General features: G+C 34.6%; 2 protein-coding genes across 2 annotated transcripts in view; one reads left to right on the top strand and one right to left on the bottom strand.

Annotated features, from left to right (window-relative positions):
• LOC129799289 (choline O-acetyltransferase) overlaps positions 1-21,996 on the top strand; it is a 110,313-nt gene that overhangs the window by 73,160 nt on the left and 15,157 nt on the right. The window contains exons 4-6 of the mRNA XM_055843032.1: positions 8,126-8,205; positions 15,847-16,038; positions 21,781-21,953. Of these exons, the coding sequence (XP_055699007.1) occupies positions 8,126-8,205; positions 15,847-16,038; positions 21,781-21,953 (445 nt within the window). The remainder of the gene's footprint in view (positions 1-8,125; positions 8,206-15,846; positions 16,039-21,780; positions 21,954-21,996) is intronic.
• LOC129798740 (uncharacterized) lies at positions 16,035-17,107 on the bottom strand. Its single transcript, XM_055842053.1, has 2 exons — positions 17,073-17,107; positions 16,035-17,019 (listed from the first exon to the last, which is right to left on the bottom strand). Exons 1-2 carry the CDS (start codon positions 17,077-17,079, stop codon positions 16,175-16,177), a joined length of 852 nt encoding a protein of 283 aa, XP_055698028.1. The 5' UTR covers positions 17,080-17,107; the 3' UTR covers positions 16,035-16,174.

The raw sequence follows: 21,996 nt of genomic DNA, 5'->3' as shown, positions 1-21,996 counted from the left end.
GACTTTTTTTCTGTTGGTATCTGCCATGACTGCTAGGTGTCTTTCGAACATGATGAGGAATGTTGAAAACAATCGATACAGGAACTTAGTTTTATTTTTAAAACACGCTTAGTACACTAAAAACAGCCTTGGCAGAAACCTACACAAAGAAAATTCAATAATACAGAAGCACTTGAGAACAGTCATGTACTAAAAAATGTTCAGGAGAAAGATTTAATTTTGTTGCGCTTAGTTTTATTTTTAAAACACGCTGAGGACACTAAAAATAGCCTTGACAGAAATGTACACAGAGGAAAGTCAATAATGCAGAAGCACTTCAGAACAGTCATGTACTAAAAGTTCAGGAGAAAGATTTAATTTTGTTTGCGCTTAGTTTTATTTTTAAAACACGCTAGGGACACTAAAAACAGCCTTGGCAGAAACCTACACAAAGAAAATTCAATAATGCAGAAGCACTTGAGAACAGTCATGTACTAAAAAACGTTCAGGAGAAAGATTTAATTTTGTTTGCGCTTAGTTTTATTTTTAAAACACGCTAGGGACACTAAAAACAGCCTTGACAGAAACCTACATAAAGAAAAGTCAATAATGCAGAAGCACTTGAGAACAGTCATGTACTAAAAAATGTTCAGGCGAGAGATTTAATTTTGTTTGCGCTTAGTTTTATTTTCAAAACACGCTGAGGATACTAAAAACAGCCTTGACAGAAATCTACACAAATAAAAGTCAATAATGCAGATGCACTTGCGAACAGTCATGTACTAAAAATGTCCAGGAGAAAGATTTAATTTTGTTTGCGCTTGGTTTTATTTTTAAAACACGCTGAGGACACTAAAAATAGCCTTGACAGAAACCTACACAAAGAAAAGTAAATAATGCAGAAGCATTTGAGAACAGTCATGTACTAAAAAATGTTCAGGAGAAAGATTTAATTTTGTTTGCTCTTAGATTTATTTTTAAAACACGCTGAGGACTGTTAAAAATAGCCTTGGCAGAAACCTACACAAAGAAAAGTCAATAATGCAGATGCACTTGAGAACAGTCATGTACTAAAAATGTTCAGGAGAAAGATTTAACTTTTTTTGCGCTTAGTTTTATTTTTAAAACACGCTGATGACACTAAAAACAGCCTTGGCAGAAATGTACACAAAGAAAAGTCAATAATGCAGAAACACTTGAGAACAGTCATGTACTAAAAAATGTTCAGAAGAAAGATATAATTGTGTTGCGTTTAGTTTTATTTTTAAAACACGCTGAGGACTGTTAAAAACAGCCTTGGCAGAAATGTACACAAAGGAAAGTCAATAATGCAGAAGCACTTGAGAACAGTCATGTACTAAAAAATGTTCAGGCGAGAGATTTAATTTTGTTTGCGCTTAGTTTTATTTTCAAAACACGCTGAGGATACTAAAAACAGCCTTGACAGAAATCTACACAAATAAAAGTCAATAATGCAGATGCACTTGCGAACAGTCATGTACTAAAAATGTCCAGGAGAAAGATTTAATTTTGTTTGCGCTTGGTTTTATTTTTAAAACACGCTGAGGACACTAAAAATAGCCTTGACAGAAACCTACACAAAGAAAAGTAAATAATGCAGAAGCATTTGAGAACAGTCATGTACTAAAAAATGTTCAGGAGAAAGATTTAATTTTGTTTGCTCTTAGATTTATTTTTAAAACACGCTGAGGACTGTTAAAAATAGCCTTGGCAGAAACCTACACAAAGAAAAGTCAATAATGCAGATGCACTTGAGAACAGTCATGTACTAAAAATGTTCAGGAGAAAGATTTAACTTTTTTTGCGCTTAGTTTTATTTTTAAAACACGCTGATGACACTAAAAACAGCCTTGGCAGAAATGTACACAAAGAAAAGTCAATAATGCAGAAACACTTGAGAACAGTCATGTACTAAAAAATGTTCAGAAGAAAGATATAATTGTGTTGCGTTTAGTTTTATTTTTAAAACACGCTGAGGACTGTTAAAAACAGCCTTGGCAGAAATGTACACAAAGGAAAGTCAATAATGCAGAAGCACTTGAGAACAGTCATGTACTAAAAAATGTTCAGGCGAGAGATTTAATTTTGTTTGCGCTTAGTTTTATTTTCAAAACACGCTGAGGATACTAAAAACAGCCTTGACAGAAATCTACACAAATAAAAGTCAATAATGCAGATGCACTTGCGAACAGTCATGTACTAAAAATGTCCAGGAGAAAGATTTAATTTTGTTTGCGCTTGGTTTTATTTTTAAAACACGCTGAGGACACTAAAAATAGCCTTGACAGAAACCTACACAAAGAAAAGTAAATAATGCAGAAGCATTTGAGAACAGTCATGTACTAAAAAATGTTCAGGAGAAAGATTTAATTTTGTTTGCTCTTAGATTTATTTTTAAAACACGCTGAGGACTGTTAAAAATAGCCTTGGCAGAAACCTACACAAAGAAAAGTCAATAATGCAGATGCACTTGAGAACAGTCATGTACTAAAAATGTTCAGGAGAAAGATTTAATTTTGTTTGCTCTTAGATTTATTTTTAAAACACGCTGAGGACTGTTAAAAATAGCCTTGGCAGAAACCTACACAAAGAAAAGTCAATAATGCAGATGCACTTGAGAACAGTCATGTACTAAAAATGTTCAGGAGAAAGATTTAACTTTTTTTGCGCTTAGTTTTATTTTTAAAACACGCTGATGACACTAAAAACAGCCTTGGCAGAAATGTACACAAAGAAAAGTCAATAATGCAGAAACACTTGAGAACAGTCATGTACTAAAAAATGTTCAGAAGAAAGATATAATTGTGTTGCGTTTAGTTTTATTTTTAAAACACGCTGAGGACTGTTAAAAACAGCCTTGGCAGAAATGTACACAAAGGAAAGTCAATAATGCAGAAGCACTTGAGAACAGTCATGTACTAAAAAAATGTTCAGGAGAAAGATTTTTCCTTTTCTTTTTCATTTGAATACAGAATTAAAATTCAATGAATTTTGAACCACTGCACTAACGCGTTGTAACACCGAAAGCTCTGGCAAAAAATATTAATATTTCCTCTTCCTGAAAGGACAAACACCCCTGATCTACCTGACCCAGCGGGAAAGAGTTTATCTCCCTGATTCTCAAGATATATCTTTTACTTTTACAATTACGAATAAAAACCTTCCACTGAAATGACAATAAGCAAATTTATGACAATTTATTAAGATTGGCAATCGTTCTCTCCGCATGAGGGCACTGCTTTCTCCCGCAAGAGGCGCTGGCAACTGTTCTCATTCAAGTTCTTAATTAAAAAATTCGACGAAATCACTTGAAGTTCACAATTTTCGTACAAATTTTCACAAAAATACACCTTATCCCAAAGAAGTCATTAACGTGAAAACTCAAACCACTGTAATTTTCATGAGATAAAGAAGCCTAAATCGTGTTTAGTGAAGTGGCTTGAAAACACTCAGCTTTTGCATGAATTAATTACGAAAGGAAAACCATAAATGATGAAAGAGTCTTGAGAAGCCGTCTCACAAAATAAGACTTAACTCTCGTCTTCTTATTGTAAAATATTCATTTCGCATCGAAGCAGTGTCATGAAAAATTGGGGATTCACATGTGGGTGTCCTAAAAACACTCCTGACAATTAATCAGGTCTTGTCAGGGACTTTTCTTGCGGGAAACCTTCAGTGAGTGTATCAATGTCTATATTTGCAGCTTCGATCTAACGATTGATGCTCCTGAGGATACCAAGCAAGGATGGTGGGAGGGTATAGCAAAGGAGGGTCAGAGAATAGAATGGTCCTCAGGGAAGGTACTCAAGAAAAAAAATTGCCTCGGTTAGGGCGTAGTCCATGAGTCAAGTATAAAGCATTTTCTCTATTACACGTACGCATATAACAACGTTATATAGCTCTCCAGGATAATTCGTAATTCAACAGAAAGCCTTAAAGTACCCGACAACATTAAAGGGCAACGGCGGATGAAATGCGAGAGGATTGTTTGAGGGGATGATTGCAGCTTTTTGCAAAATTTCACCGGCGACGGTAATGTAATTTGATTTGGGGGTGTATGTAATATGTCGAAGGGTGGTTTTCAGGTGCCCCTTATTTTCCTGCTCTACCGGGGATTGTTTTTTTTTAATGAAGAACGTGCTTTTGGGTTTTTCATCCTTCACAACATTACAACTTTTCTTTTATTAAAGATATATTGGTGAACTTGATAAGCTTGGTTTAGGTTTTGGGAACTGTGATTTTTATTTGGAAATTGCATTTTGTTAGAAAATTAACTAAGATCCCGTCACTTCTATCAACAAGTGTCGTATATGAGTAATTCCGTGCTCTTATACAAAACTAATTGGAACAACGATTTTTAATAAATAAGTAACAGAATGGGGGCGCCTTACAAAGAGACCGGTCTTATTAGAAAAACGGCACAAAAACCCGAATTCTAATGAATTATATTGCTATTCTAATAAAAGATGTTCTATAAAACATCTTTTGGACTGGACTAATAGTGCAATTTCAATGAAAAATGAAAAGGGAAAATCTGAATATTTTTTAGTACATGACTGTTCTCAAGTTCTTCTGCATTATCGACCTTTCTTTGTGTTGGTTCCTGTTTCGACTATTTTTCCAAGTCCTCGCGGTATTCTAAAACCATAGAACAGGCGAGACAAAATGCAACAAAAAGAAAACTCGATAATGCAGAAGCACTTGAGAACAGTAATGTACTAAAAAAAAAGTTCAGGAGAAAGATTTTCTCTTTACAATTTTTCATTGGAATAGCACTATTGTACCTAAAAAATGAATCACTTTAAAAGTTTTTTAAAGTGTTTAAAGAAAACTATGATAGGTTGACGGAAAACTACGATAGGTTCACGGAAAACAGACCATTGAAAGTAAACTATCAATCAGTATAGATTTCTTCTGAAACTAGAATTACAAGAGCACTCTACGTCCGGATAGACAAAACTTTTCAATAAATTTTCAAAAAAAGATTTAAATAAAATATCTAGTAAACTCGATTTTAAAATTTGTCATAATTTTGAAAGAAAGAGCAGTTATATAATCGTCCTTTTTTTCAACCTGTCATGGTCCTGAAGCTTAAACGGTAAAAGATATCGACTTCTGGTCTTCGATGGCCCCCAATAAAAAAAACAATATCTCTAGAAGTTTTTTTTCTTTTTTCATCCAAAACCATGTTTTTTTGGTTTTTCTCAAAATGGTCCAAGTTTTTCCAATGATTTTCGGACATGTTTTAGAAGTAGTCCAGGCGAACATTTCGTCTAAACATACCTATGACCGGAAAATTCGGCCTCTTGAATTATTGAAGGTCATAGGTCAACCACTTTGGAGGGCCCATTTTCCAACCGATTTGGTTAGATTTGAATTGTTTATTTCGTGAGCTCGAGTACTTCACAAAGCTGGGACGCTTTTTTCAAGCAAAATCCGTTTAAAACCGTTCCTGTTTTCATTTTCAAAATGTAAGAATTGTGTCACGAATGCTACAGGCCCCATACCAGTACATGCTGGAGCATCCTTTATCGCTAGCCTCCCGGAGATTGAGCTGATTCGATTATGCCTTCGGCACAGAATCCTGTGTACAAGGCACACCTCAATTGTGACATATATCGTGTAACGATCAGGAGTGCAGAAAAAATCCCATACGCATTTGTATGTGAATGAAAGAAATTGGCTTCCACGTTGAAGGCCACTTGCCAGGGGGTAGCTTCGAAATATCTCATTGAGCACTCACAATCCCATCTAGCTGAACTATAGCCATATCGTAATTTGAGGTTAACCGCCGTTATAGCACCCCTCAGAATTACCACCTCAACTGAACAGTGATTGGTACCATTGGCTTAGAAGAATCTTCCTTAGGACGAGCTTTCTCCCTCTAACTCCTCTAAACTCAACAGTCCTATTACAGAAGAACTGTATTGCAGGAGAAACTAGCCATTCATCAAGATCTCTGGGGTGACATGATAACTTATTTTCGATAGTATCAACTGTCGATTGTGAAAAATTTAAACGATGTCTGCACTTTCTGTAGCTATTGTAGATATTTATCAAAGGTCACATTCTTTTAAGAATATCACAATGAATATTCCAACAATGCGTAAAAAGTCGCCATTTGCTTAATCTAGCAGATATAGATTTATCGATATTATCGATTCGATAGTATCGAAAAGTTATCATTCCACCCCTGATCTTCAAATCGAATATATTCGATAGTATTAGGTATCTGTTCCTAAGCTTTCACGGGGATTAGAATCATTTTTCAAAAATCAAGCAGCTTAAACAAATATCTTGATAACGGCTCGGAGGATTTTCAACTTTGACATCAATTTGGAACGGTTTTAGTTTGACTGGTCAAAAATGTAAAAGTTAAGTACACAAGAGAAAAATATTTTGTGAAATTGTTCGTAAATGTTTGTGAATTCCCAACAGGGACTTACGACATCTTCGTAAATCGTATTACCCATTTAAAAGTTTGTAAAAGTTTGTTCTTTTTCACAAACATTTTCGTTACATGATTATTTGACGAGCATCTACAAAAGACTGTGGGAATGTTTATATTAATTTGTCTGAGACTGTTTATCTTTCAAAGTTTCGGCTAATATGGATCACTCTTTGATGTTTAATTGACAAAAAATCACAATGCTTATTTTACCTTGAACTAGAATGTACATCTTGCGAAATTCAAATCAACATAAGATCATAAAATTCTAAAAATAGATATCTGATAAAAGACAAAGAAGATCGAAGGGAGAGCAATCATAAAAATATCATGTATCAATAGAAAGGAAAAAATAAAGTGGACATCGAAAAAAGAGACGTCTTCTTTATTTCTAAATACTGATTTCCTAGCTCGGAAATCATAATTATATGTTCGAAGATCTTTGTTTGACTGGAAAAACTTTACGGACAAATGACAAAATTTTACAAACATTTCTATGTGTTTACGAACATTTACGAACAATATGTTTGTAAAACAAACAAAAAAATGCTAGTCAAGTGATCATGTACGTAAAAGTTTGTGTGGAATAACAAACTTTTACAAACCGTTTAGTAGTTTATCCGATTTACAAACATTTTGTGAATCCCCAGTGAGAATTCACAAAGATTTACGAACTATTATATGAAGTATTTTTTCTGTATAGTGAATTGACGAATTATGGTGCTATTCCAATGAAAAAATGAGCATGTTATTTAGCACATTACTGTTCTCAAGTACTAAAAAGACCATGACTGTTCACACATGTTATTTCAATTAATGTCGGTTGGGAAATCGACAAGATTAATTTAATGTTTTCACTTTCATAGTATTTTCTATATTTTCTTTATCATGATTGACAAGATGTAAGGTTATTCTCTCCCCAGTTTCAAAATCACAGACATGGGAACAGGCATGGTCTTTTACTTTTACTTTTACTTGAGAACAGTAATGTCCTAAAAAAACATGGTCACTTTTTCATTGGAATAGCACCATTACTACGTTCTGTGAAAATGAGCCTGATTGAGTCATCGAATGCAATTGCCTGAACCGAATCATCACAATAGCTGTGATGTTATAAGAGATTCATGCATAAAATAGAAAAAGGGATGGCCTTCAAAAGACCATTTAGGAATAAACAATCATGGTAATTGAAATTTCTCGCTGAGATTTTAATGGACTTTCACAAGGTCAAGAAATGAGGTTATTTACTCAGAAAGTTCTCCGTTTTTATTATAACGACGTGACCCACAAGCTAAAATCTTTTCCAATTTGCCCCGATAGACAATGAGGTAATTTCCAATTAAGTTTCAGCCACAAGCTAAATCCTCCTGGATTACAAGTTTCTTCTTCTCCAACATCAATTCAGGGTGCTTTCTGCATTTAGTTAAAGTCTTCATTAGAGTTCCACTGCAACACGCTTTCAGGAACTATTACCCTTTTTGATTCCATAGAAATTGCTGAGTTGCTAAAATATTTAAGCATATGGATCTGGAGCAAGGCTGAGTGGGTGGTCTGTACACCACTATCCCACCCCTTTCGCACATTAAACAAACTAAATTTAAGCTCTCAACTTTGTAAAGTTACGTTTATAGAAATTTCCTTAATCAATTTGTGCTATTTCTTTTTTCTATTTTCCAGGATGGCGAGATTCTTTGCTGTCCCTTCCGAAAAAGTGGTTGTCTACTACGGAGGCTACCGACGAGCATGGCTTTCCCGAAGTAAGTCAAAAGGAATTATTTAGTAGGACTTACGAGCCCCTCTTTAGTACGCACGCCCTCAGAAATAGAAACATTTTCTATGTGAGAAGACATTGTAATGCAAAGTAGGGCGTTGATTCTCAAGACTCTATCTCCCAGGAGTTTAAGTCATTTGAATGAAAGATGGGAAAGTGGGCTGAAATTGGAAGAAAAGCCGAGAAAGAATTTCAAGTGTTTGAAGGATGTTTTTACACTCTGAGCAATTGTGCAATGAATCATGATTTTATAGGGCAATTTTTATAAATGCAAATTATTCATTTGCCTTCTTCAGTGGGGCAATCAGGAAAATTCTGAAAGATTCATCTTCATTCTGTTTATTCTCTTTATTTAAGTTAATTTAGTGCTCGCAAGAACATTGATCTTCAAAACCGAAAATAAATTAGCCGAGACATAAAACTTACGAGCGTAAAAACGAGATGTGAAGTTGAAAGGTTTCTTCATTAAAAAAATGCAGGTTCCCTTACACTTTTGGTAGCAACTCTTAGTCTTCAATCGAGATAAACCTTTTATAAGAAGAGAAAAAATTATCACTTCATCGCAGAGAAAATTTTATGGTGTGTGTCTTGGCTCTTTTTTTAAATTACGATTTTTCCTGTGCAAACGCAAAGGAGTAATTGAAAAAAATCCAATTCATTAAGAAATATTTTGTTGCAGAGAATTTTTCAAAATAATTAACACAATATTTAATTGGTAGATTTTTGAAATTTAGTACTGAAATTTAGTACAAGTATAAATTTTTGGTGAGAAATATTTCAATTCTTCTCTTTTTCTTCTGAATATAAGGAATGTGTGAGAGATAAAAACAAAATGGGAATACTACACAATATTATGAAGAGTACTAAAAATATCTTCTTACGAATCAATTTAGTACTTTCGATTTAGTAAAATCCAGCTTAGTCCGAAATTGTTCCCGACAATTGTACACCAAGCAATTGAAAAAACTGAACTAAAAGTTTCCAAACATTAAAATAATATTTTTTTTTGTTAATCTATTATTTAGTATATTTATGTACTAAACGAATAGTGCTAACAGTGCTAACTAATTAATCTTGACTAATATCTCTTGAAATTTCTTTTCTTACTAATTTTTAATTGATTTGTCTTCAAATAATTAACACGGAAATTGTAAATTTGTCTTACGGAAAGTTTTAGTACAATTGTGTACTAACATTCAATTCAATTAAATTGTGCTGACCAATAACTCTTCAAACTGCTTTTCTTATTAATTTTTAATTGATTTGTCTTCAAATAATTAACACGGAAATTGTAAAATTATCTTACGCAAATTTTTAGTACAATTGTGTACTAACATTCAAGTCAATAGTGCTGATCAATATCTTTTTAAACTGCTTTTCTTATTAATTTTTAATTTATTTGTCTTCAAGTAATTAACGCGGAAATTGTAAATTTTTACGTTTTACTTACGTAAAGTTTTAGTACAATTGTGTACTAACATTCAATTCAATAGTGCTGACCAATATCTCTAGAAACTGCTTTTCTTATTCATCTTTAATTGATTTGTCTTCACATAATTAACGCGGAAATTGTAAAATTGCCTTATGCAAATTTTTAGTACAATTGTGTACTAACATTCAATTAAATTGTACTGACCAATTTTCTTTGTAACTGGTTTTCTCATTCATTTTTAATTGATTTGTCTTCAAATAATTGACGCGGAAACTATAAAATTGTCTTATGCAAATTTTTAGTACAGTTGTGTACTAACATTCAATGCAATAGTACTGACCAATATCTCTTGAAACTGATTTTCTTATTCATCTTTAATTGATTTGTCTTCACATAATTAACGCAGAAATTGTAAAATTATCTACGCAAATTTTTAGTACAATTGTGTACTAACATTCAATTCAATAGTGCTGACCAATATCTCTTGAAACTGCTTTCTATTCTGCTTTTTATTCATTTTTAATTGATTTCTCTTCAAATAATTGACGCGGAAATTCTAAATTTGTCCTACGCAATTTTTTAGTACAGTTGTGTACTAATTCAATGCTATATATTGTCTGACCAATAGTCCTGACCAATATCTCTAAAAACTGCTGTTTTTATTCATTTTTAATTGATTTCTCTTCAATTATTTAACGTGGAATTTGTAAATTTGTCTTACGCAAATTTTTAGTACAATTGTGTACTAACATTCAAGTCAATAGTGCTGATCAATATCTTTTTAAACTGCTTTTCTTATTAATTTTTAATTTATTTGTCTTCAAGTAATTAACGCGGAAATTGTAAATTTTTACGTTTTACTTACGTAAAGTTTTAGTACAATTGTGTACTAACATTCAATTCAATAGTGCTGACCAATATCTCTAGAAACTGCTTTTCTTATTCATCTTTAATTGATTTGTCTTCACATAATTAACGCGGAAATTGTAAAATTGCCTTATGCAAATTTTTAGTACAATTGTGTACTAACATTCAATTAAATTGTACTGACCAATTTTCTTTGTAACTGGTTTTCTCATTCATTTTTAATTGATTTGTCTTCAAATAATTGACGCGGAAACTATAAAATTGTCTTATGCAAATTTTTAGTACAGTTGTGTACTAACATTCAATGCAATAGTACTGACCAATATCTCTTGAAACTGATTTTCTTATTCATCTTTAATTGATTTGTCTTCACATAATTAACGCAGAAATTGTAAAATTATCTACGCAAATTTTTAGTACAATTGTGTACTAACATTCAATTCAATAGTGCTGACCAATATCTCTTGAAACTGCTTTCTATTCTGCTTTTTATTCATTTTTAATTGATTTCTCTTCAAATAATTGACGCGGAAATTCTAAATTTGTCCTACGCAATTTTTTAGTACAGTTGTGTACTAATTCAATGCTATATATTGTCTGACCAATAGTCCTGACCAATATCTCTAAAAACTGCTGTTTTTATTCATTTTTAATTGATTTCTCTTCAATTATTTAACGTGGAATTTGTAAATTTGTCTTACGCAAATTTTTAGTACAATTGTGTACTAGCATTAAATTCGTACAAATGTTTAAGTCAAGTTAAGAATTTAATGTTTCTTGGACTGGTATAAAGCAATGATGTAAATGTGCCTTAATATACTTTTAAAACAAATGTATTTTTGTGTTACGAAAGATTTTAGTACATCGAAGTACGGTCCAATGGGGTATACCAAGTTGTGAACGGAAAAACCTGTTGTCTCCCTTTCAATTATTTAATTAATTAATATTTTGTAGACCTAATAAAGGGGATATAGTTTCCCAAAACGTCGTGTAAAATAAAATTGCAAGAGACAGGGTAGGTCTTTGCCGTTCACTACGTTTTAGTACGTTCATGTGCTAAATGATTAAGTGTCTCATTTTTTATGTAGAAAATTAATATTTTTCATCAAAATTGCTTCTTAAGGTGACTATAATGGTTATTTTGGAATTAGTAACTTAAAATCGTAAATTTGCCACGAATTAGTTTAGTACACACCTGTACTAAAAGGAAACCACTACTTGAAAGTTTTTTTTTTAATGCATTAAGTTATAAAAATTAATTTCCTTATATTATCTTGTATTTTTAGGAATAATTCTTAGTATACTATAATCTTTATTATTGTAAAGGCCTCTCTCTACATATTGGGAGCAATTTTCTTCAAAAATTGCTTTTTTGACGATTTCCTTCAAAAAATCTATTTCGAAAAAATTGTTCTCAATGTGTAGATACGTTAACACAGACTAATTTTTCGTAGTGTAAAAATTGTGAACAAACTGGGGCACTATACAAAAGACCCCTCTATTCCCTGGTAGTCGTCCGGGAGATGAAATTTGCAAATCAAATGTGAGCAAATATCGTCATCCAGTGAGATTTCCCTTTAAATCTCTCGGTCAATTGATGAGATTCATTGTTGAATTGTATGCGAAAGATAATGGTGAAAATTCCTCGCCGAGAAAATGAGGAATTCACCCAATATTTGTCTATGGACAAGTGAGAAAATCCCTCAAATGGGAAATGCCAATATTTGGTCAGAAGTAAGCGCATCTTTCTGGCACAAATCTCCCTAATTGGCTTTGCAGACGAACAAGAAAAAGGTGGCCAGGAAGTTGTTTTTTTTTCCATCAACCCTCTGAGGAGGTAAAAGGATCACCCTGCAGAGGGAAAAATCCGCCAGCTGACTTGCGTCGCGTCGCTCAAGGGGAGGTCAAAGGGCACAGAGGGGGACTCGACGAAGGTGAGCCTGAAGCGAGGTGAGCGATCGATATGAGGCACCTCCATTGAATTTTCCTTCTGTTTGTTGTATTTGTGAGCTGAATAGACTCTTTTTGCTAGCCCAAAAAGCAATAGAAAATTTCCCATACTGAGCATAAAATCATTTAATAATACTCAACATGAAAGAGGTACGTCCTTTTCATAGGAAAAACTACACCCCATTCTGCAATATACCGAAGGAAGTGCATTTTTTTTCTTCAATTGGAATGAAAGGAAAGAAATGAAAAACTTGATAGATGACATTTTAATTGCAACCACCCTTGGAGAATTTCCCATGCAGGGTTCTGGACAATGAAAAATGCCACGAAATATGACATTACCCTCCCACGAAGCAATATACCGAGGCCAGGCAAAAAAGATACTTCATTAGCTTCTTGAGCAATTTATCACAAGTTTTTGCTGGGCTGTAATCACCAAATGAGGAAAATTTACCCATCTCCAAGACAGTCCAATTTTCCTCATGAAGCCACTCCCTCACCAATTTAATGTAACGATCTTGATTTAATTACTATCACCATCGAACCGAGAAGGGTTTATTCCCACGGAGAAACTTTGCATGCGGTGTCGTGTAGTTGTTAAATTAAACAGATTTTTAGTGAAAAATAAATGCAAAAATATTCATCTATTGTCTAAAAGCATGAAAATTGTTATGGCAAGGTCTAGAAAATTATTTAGAGAACGTATAGGATGGGTTTAGCATCTTTCCTTGGGAATTTGTCAGGTGTTTTAGTTTACGGTTGAATGCAAAGGGGAAGAAATTTGAAACTGAATTTCAATTTTCTTTCCGATTTAGCAGATAAAATTAATTTAAACTCAACTGATGGACTTGTATTGCTGTAGATTTTTACTCAAGTCAAATATAGCAATCGATATGAGCCATAAAATCAGGATGACATCATTGCAGTTTTTCTTCAAAGTATACTTTTTCTATGATATCTCTTGTATAGCTTAACCGATTTTGACAAATTTTATATCATAAGAAAGGTCTTGAATTAATCTACAACATACTAAAATTCACAAGTATCTAAAGCCTGTTTGAATGGAAAGGCAGAAAAAATCATTTAAAAACAAAAAAAAATTTAAAAATTAAAAACAATACAAGGTACGTTAAAAGGGCTCCAGGTTAAAATCCCGAAAGCCAAAGTCCCAAAAGGGTCAAAAACTTGAATGTCAAAATCTCGAAAGCCTAAATTTCGAACTTCATACCGAACATCAAAATCCTGAAACAACCAAAGTCTTAAAAGTGTCATGATCTCATGACTATTTTCATGATTCCACCCAAGTTTATCAGGCGGAAAGAGATTTTTCTTGTTTTTTTTTGAAATTATTCTACACATTATCCTCCGTATAATTTCATACCTTTCGGGATTTTACCAATTCTGAATTTTGGCTTTAGGTGGCTTTCGGGATTTTGGCTTTCGAGAATTTGGCTATCAGGATTTTCACTTTCGGGATATTGGCATTCAGAATCTTGGTTTTCAGGATTTTAGCTTTCGGAATTTTCGCTTTTGGAATTTCGGTTTTTGAGATTTTGTGTTTCGGGATTTTAGTTTTCGGGATCCTGACTTTCGGGATTTTGGCTTTCAGAATCTTGGTTTTCAGAATTTTAGCTCTCGGGTTTTTAGCTTTGGAGATTTCGGCTTTCGAAATTTTGGCTTTCGGGTTTTAACCTATTTGGGATTTCGATCTTTCCAGATTTTGTATCTTTGGAAATTTGGCCGGAATCGGTTAAAAGGACACTCGGAGAAATTGCACAAGTAACAAGACTGGATTTCAAATCAATGGCAAAAAACAAATGGTCAGTAAAAAGTCAAAACTGGTCAGCAGAAAATCAAATTTGATCAGCAAATAATTCGAAATAATCAGCAAAAAATTTCAATTTTGTCAGTTAAAAGTAAAATTTTGTCAGTAAAAATTTCGAATTGATCAGGAAAAAATAAAAATGAGCAGCAAAAATAATTTAAAAAAGCAGTAAAAAATTAAAAATGGGCAGTAAAAAATAAAAAGTGGTCAGCAAAAATTAAAAGAGGTCAGTAATAAATTAAAAGTGGTCAGCAAAAAATAAAAATCGGTCAGTAAAATTTAAAAACGAGCGGTAAAAAATAAAAATTGGTCAGTAAAAAATTAAAAGTGGTCAGTAAAAAATAAAAATCGGTCAGTAAAAAAATTAAAAGCGAACAGTAAAAAATTAAAAGTGGTCAGTAAAAAATGAAAAGTGGTCTGTAAAAAATACAAATTGGTCAGTAAAAAATTAAAAACGAGCAGTAGAAAATACAAATTGGTCAGTAAAAAATAAAATTTGATCAGTAGAAAATCAAAATTGGCCAGCAAAAAAAAGTGGTCAGTAAAAAATAAAAATTGATCAGTGAAAAATAAAATATGGTCTATTTTGCTGACCAAATTTGACTTTTTACTGCTCGTTTATTCAATGCCCAAATCAATTACTTTAAAAAAGAAACAATTAGGAAGCTTTCGCGGCTTTTGCCCTTTTATTGACTTTTACATAATGAGAAACTTAACGCAATTAAAACGATTTTTTAAGTAATAAAAATTAATTTCGTCGCTGAAACTGATAATATGTATCTCAGTCAGAAAAAAGACAAGTTACAGTTATTCGAATCACAGCCGTATCCATAGGGGGATTCAAGGGCAATTAACTTAAAAACCCGAATCAAAGACAATATTGCTAAATGAACTATTTGTTCATAATTTGATATGATGGAAAATAAATTTATCTCCAAATTTAAACTTAGTTTAAGTAAAATTTTTTGGGAAATTTTTTGCTGAATTAATAAACAAAGAAGAGGAAGTTAGCTTGATAATCTATTTTAATGCTGTTATCTTTTATATAGTTGTTTTTCCTCAAAAAGATTTATTCCGAATGCACGTAGTACTGTCCAAACTATGTTCTGAAGCACTATTAAAGTTTACTGAGCTCAAGGATCCCATTAAAGTTTATGGAAAATTAGACAAGAAACTACATTTCCCAGGAAAACTTTGCTCGAAAAATCCACTTTTCCACCCCTAATAGAAACACGAAAACCCTCCAGACTCTCCACAATAACTTTCTATCACTCTGTCAAGATGAAAGAATATACCTTCCTCCCGGGACATTCTCAACGATGCGGAAAGGCAATTGTGAATGCACAAGAGATTGAGGAAATATGCGGGAAAATTTAATTTCATGTTGCATAAGCAGTAAGTTTGCCACTTGGTAGTCTTGAGAAAGAAATTATCAAGAAATTTTGTTGAGTTTCCTGACTTCGGTGGTCTATGTGAATTTTAATAATTATAAAAGCATTTGTAGCCTTGAGAATTTCTCTATAGTGAATTTTATTTATAATTTTGCTTGCCAGGAACTACCAAAAGTACCTGTACCACCTCTAGAGCAGACCATGACCGAGTACTTGCGTCTGCTGGAGCCAATTCTCACGTCACAGCATCATGAACGCGTGAAAGGGATTGTGAAGCAATTCACAGCCCCTACTGGTCTGGGTCCGATCCTGCAGCAGTATCTCATCGACAAGAGAGAGGAAGAGGCAAATTGGGTAAGAAATCTTTATTTAACACATACATATCCTCACACAGCATTTATATTTGGGTGGTGTCCCCGATGTCCGTTCTCTATTATTATTTTTTTCACCTAACACCTATACTTCGCGAATATACCGCATAGATATGGAATCACGGGCAGAAGCAGGGATTGTCAATAGGGTGGTCCGTGATTGGTGGTGGGGCAAAATCTGGTGGCACCTCGGCAATTGGTGGTTGAGGTTGTGGCTGTGGCCACTCCTCGATGGGTGGAACAGGGTGGGGTGGAAAGGGCTCGTGGGGATGCTCAATTGGTGGGAAGTGTGGAGGCTGGGGTGGGTTGCAAGGATCTTCTGGCAGATGAACACCCTCGTCGTTATTGCATGGTGGGCATTGTGGTTCTGGGGGGCAGGGACACTGGGGCTCAGGGGGGCAGGGACAGTCCTGGACGGGTACTTCACAAGGGAATTCAGGAAGGTGCTGAGCCTCGTCTTCCGGCCAGGTTATGGGAAAGTCTGGATGTTGAGGTGGCTGAGGCCAGGGCTGTTCCGGATGCTGGGGTGGATGGGGCTCAGGCCACTGCTGTGGTGGCTCAGGCCATTGCTGGGGTGGTTGAGGCCACGGTTGATGAGGGTGCTCCGGCAACTGCTGAGGCGGCTGATGAGGCCAACCGGTCTCTGGGTGGGGCTGAGGCCATTGATGAGGCAGTCCCTGTTCAGGAGCCACCTGGGTCTCAGGGTGGTGTCTGCAAATAGCAGACTTAGTCCACTCACCCTGCTCCACACATCTCTGTTCATCGAAGCTGAACCAGAAGGAATCCCTACAGCCTACATGGACATACTGCTCCTCTGCTGTGCACAAGTAGTACAGCGTATTGTCCGCACAGTCTGGGTAAAGGATCCCGACATTTTGTTTCGTACACCTAGGCTTCTCTGGTGCAACAGGAGCTGCTTGGGTATCAAGCAGCAAGGCACAGATCGCCACAACGGCAATTATAACTGCAAATTTGGAAGTTTTAGCACCAATTTCACCACTTTAAATTCACTCTTACCTCTCATGTTGATTCTTTCACCACCTACACTCCTTTGAACTGTTCTTTGGAGACCCCATGGGCTTTTATACCGCGAAACCCTGACATATATGTACTCAATTCACTTGGACATGTTATTCACTACGATTTATCACACTTCTTATTGTGAGTGATACATTACACTAAACTAATGATCCATCACAATGCTTGTCCCACCTGGCTGAGGTTCTTACGCTTTCAAAGAGTTTATAAATGAGTGATAAGCTTGATAAGCTTCTTGCGACTGAGAATTTTTTAGAACATTCTCGGCGTCTCTGAAATCCGAAATGCTCCGGATTCAAATTCGGTTCGAACCATCCGAACTGAAAACCGAGCTTAAAAACGGTCAAATCCGATTTAGAGCAGAGGTGTGCAAAAACCGTTGAAACCGAATTAACGTCAAAATGACTTTGTTATAGTAGCGTTTTGACCATTGACGTACATGTTTCATTTGACGTTTATTCGGTTTCAACGGTTCTTGCACACCTCTGATTTAGAGGATAAAGGATCAAGTTAAAGGAATGAATTTGGATCCTTAAATTCTAGTGTTAAAATATTAAAGCATCGAAGACTTCGCCAAGTTACTAAAGGATGCTAAGGGTCCTGTGAGAATCGTAACAAGGATTGAATATTAGGATTGGATATTGTAAGTCCTAAAGTAGAAGTCCAACCTTTCGATGTTTAACATCCTAATGAACCAATTTGAGGATAGAAGATAGCTTTTGAAAAGAAGGGGTTTGGCATATGACCTTTGCTCTAAAACCGTAAACCAAGATCCGTAACCGTTCTCTCTCAAAACCAAGCTCAAAACCTATTCACCGAGCGGACCGTAGAAAAATCGGTTTTTACTAAATTTTCCAAGTATGATACAAGTACCCTGGAGCAGTGGCGTATCTAGACACTTATGCGGGGGGTGCAATTGTATGCGAAGGCGCCCTTACCACGGTAAAAATTGTTCGAGCGTGGTGTGGGGGGTGGGTGGAAGGTCATACCCCGAAAGCACAAGCCTCATCAAAAACACATATTTAACCTATATTATTTGTTCCCGTCTTCAACTTTTTCCTAGGCCTTGTGGCTTGTATGACTCGATTTTTTACAAAAAAAAAATCGTTTTATTCGCTTTTTGGATGCTTCTTTATACCCTGTACCATCCCTATGAACATACTTGAAAGATAAGATAATTATTTTCAAAGTTATAAAATCCTTTATTAGGGGAGACTGGGGCACATGTAACCATTTTCGATAGATGCGAATTTGAGGTGATTTTCCAAGGACACCGTGATTTTTTGGAAAATATTTCTTAGCTCATGTTTTACCCTTGGGTATAGGCAATTCGTCGAGGGTAATGCGGATGCTGGAAAACAATTGAGTTTTCCATAAAAATAAAATTTGTGTCCCTGTGCATTTTTCTCTTTTCACAAAATACCTGGGGTAGAAGTAACCACTTTCTGGGGAGGAAGTAAACACCTTTTTTCCCACCCTTGAAATTAACTTTGCACCACTTTCGATTATTTTAATTACTTAAGAGATATATAAAGACTGTATATTTTTCAAAAAATCACGACACTTTTTACAAAGAATAATTAAAATAGCAAAAAAACTAAAAGCATGCATATCAAAGACATTTTTCAATGGATTTTCCCCATATTTTGACATCATGTGACTTTTTATTGAACACAGCGCCACCAATTTTTTTCGTAATCTATGAATTATAGATATTTCGCATGAAGGTCAATTTCCCGCTCTTTTACCTACTCATTTTGTGAAATTGAAATTGCCTGATTACATCTACCCCAAATGCTGTTTTCTGACCAATTATTAATTCTTTTGAAATAATGAGAATCTCAATTTCTCTAGTAAATGCATTAATATAATCCTAAAAGATGTAGGAAAGAACTGGTATTGCTACATTTCGATTATTTTACACAATTTTTAATTTCCAGGTGGAAATCCAAATGATCAAAATAATCGAAATATCAACATTTTCAGGAAAATTATTTTTATTTTTAAAGTATATTAGGATTTTATTGACCAATTTATCTGTGGACATACATCCCCATGGTATCTATGAATGCTTATGGGTTTTATCCTCTGGAGTCTTAAAATTAATGAAAAAAATCACAGTGTTTACAACTACCCCAGATTACTACTGCCCCAGTTCCCCCTATGTATGGAAAATGTCAGCTTCGAATCGGTCTCCTGTAAATTTGCTTACTGCGAGTTGTTCGTTGCTTATTCTGAGCGGTCGATATAGCATAAAAAATGGGAAATAGTTTTCTGAAAAACCCCACTCTTAAAAATTTTGATTTTTTTTCACTGTTTATCAGTATCATTCTCTGAAAAAATTAACTTTCAATTTTGAGTTTAACAGATTTCATTTAATTTTGAAAATGCAGTGAAATTTTAGTTGTTTTTATTAAAAGTTAAACGCAAAAGTAGAAGCTCTCCTTTTGCAAGAAATGTAGTGCTCAATGTTGATAAACAGTAAAAAATCAAAATTTTGAAGAGTGGTATTTTGATTAAGATTGTTTTGAAAACATGCACAGCTTATGCATGAAATGGTTAAGATTGTGCTGAAAACATGCACAGCAGTTGGACTTCATTAAACAGATGGTAATTGTCAAAACTGGTACAATGGGCACAGCTGAAGAATAAAATGGTTAAAATTGAGCATAAGTCCTGAATAGCTCATTGAATCTAAATTTTTAACAGTTTTCTTAATCTTAATCGTTTTATGTTTAACAGTTGTGCGCGTTTTCAGCACAATATAAACCGTTTTATGCTTCAGCTATGCAGATTTTATTCACAATACCTGGGAAGTACGAGTTTTATGCACAATCTGAGCGTTGAGCACAATTTTAATTTAATATTTTAAAGTATTTTTTTTTAATTTCAACTCGAAATCTTGAAAGAATAATAGAGACAAAATGCGTTTTGGGAGCAAGAGGAACGCTAAGAAAGCTCTGCAAGAAATTAGGTGACCTCAAAAAGCACCTGAAGGAATTTAAAGTGTCCCTTTTTATTTAAACATGAAATCATGCGAAAATATAAGGGCAAAATGTATTTTGAGACTTTTATGGACACCAAGAAAGCCTTTAGAACAGTTGGACGCCCCAGAAAGTAAGGGGATTAAAAAAGGCTTTTTCTTGACTTCCACGCAAAATTTTGATAGATAAGGGCAAAACGCATTTTAAGAACTAGAGAAGCACCTCCAGAAAGACTCGGAGTCTATTTTACTAAAATATTTTTTACTTCAACATGGCAAGAATAAAGGGTCAGGGTTCAGTTGACTAAAAAAAAACAGGAATATCGGCGCCCCTGAAGCCTCGCGCCCTGGGCGGGCCGCCCGTCCCGCACCCCCTTACTGTGTTATCACACTTGTACATTAAAATTTTAATATGATTCACATTAATTGTCGCTGGTGAGAGTCCAAATGTCTAATTTGTGTGTTTGAATCATTTTATATTCAAAATTTGTTCTATTTGTTGATAAAAAAGGTAGACTTGGCCCGCAAAATTTGATATAAATTGATTTATAGCATTAATGCGGAAAATTAATGCGATTTTCTCTTTAATTTTTTAATGTGAAAAAATATTTATGCTTTAGGTAAATTTAAACTTACTTTTGCAGGCCAAGTCCACTTCTTTATCAATAAATGGAAAAACCCCAAATATTAAGTGACTTAAAGACACAAATAACATATTTGGAAGCTCACAGGCTGCAATTAATGTGAGTCACATTAAAATTTTAATGTGTAAGTGTGATAACGCCGTTAGGTACGCTACTGCCCTGGAGGGGAATTCTGTAACACTATGACAATGTCATATGACAAATTTTTATGATAAATTTGAGAGTAGTACAACCACAAAAGTGAGAATTGAATAGCCATTGCAAGTAGCTCTATGAAGCTTTTGGTAACTGATATGAGACAGATTTTTGATTGATTCTTCTGAATTTGCCCTATAAAAATTTTAAAATTTGTCATATGACATTGTCATACTGTTACAGAATTCCCCTACTGAAGTGCTCCCCAAAATTTGGAGTTCATGATACAAGGTCAACTTTCCCCTCTGACCACAAAAGCCGGGATTCAAAAGAATTCAAGCAAACTTGCCTGGAGATTGTTGTAAATTTTAAAGCATAGTGAGCAACCCCTAGTTTAATCTCATTAATTTTTCATTCCTCTCAAAAAGCCCGGAGTGTGGGGTATGCGTGTGTTTCTGAATAAATATTGACTCAGTAGCTGGTCCTCTGCAATTCAAGACCGGGTTTGAATGCGTCTACCAGGATGCCTCTTGATATTGGCATTTGCTCTTCCATTGTGTACTTGCTCTTGTATACTCTCCTCATCAAATACGACTCCATATCCTTTTATCCACTGGCTTCGACTTTAGGGTACAACTACTATGAGATTGGTGAAATTTTCACGTGACATTTCACAATCAATCCCCTCGAAATGCATCGATTTTCCGCATGCCATTAAAAGAAAATTGATAAGCGCGATATTTGCAGCGGAGAAGAATGTCCTATCACGAGGTCAACTGTGTAACATGCGATAATTAGCGCACTCCTTCAATCACACTCCCAAATCTATTGGACAATCTCTGATGGGCCAACATTGATCGATTAGAATGGTGTACACATCTTTATAAATACCAATGACCTAATACATTTTATTGTGTCTCAAAAGGCCTACGACTACTGGCTCAACGACATGTACATGGACGTGCGACTTGCTCTACCAATTAATTCCAATCCAGGGATGGTTCTGCCACCACGTAAATTTACAACCGTCCACGATGTTGCTCGGTTCTCAGCGAGACTTATAGATGGCATTATGAAACACAAGGATATGCTGGATAGGTTAGGAACCTGCCTATTACCCTTAGTACAAGCCCTACAATAA

The sequence above is a fragment of the Phlebotomus papatasi genome, chromosome 1 (genome assembly GCF_024763615.1).
Source record: "Phlebotomus papatasi isolate M1 chromosome 1, Ppap_2.1, whole genome shotgun sequence".
In the NCBI taxonomy this organism is placed as follows: Eukaryota; Metazoa; Arthropoda; class Insecta; order Diptera; family Psychodidae; genus Phlebotomus; species Phlebotomus papatasi.
Note: the sequence above shows the minus strand (reverse complement) of the source record. Positions and strands in the feature narration are given on the sequence as shown.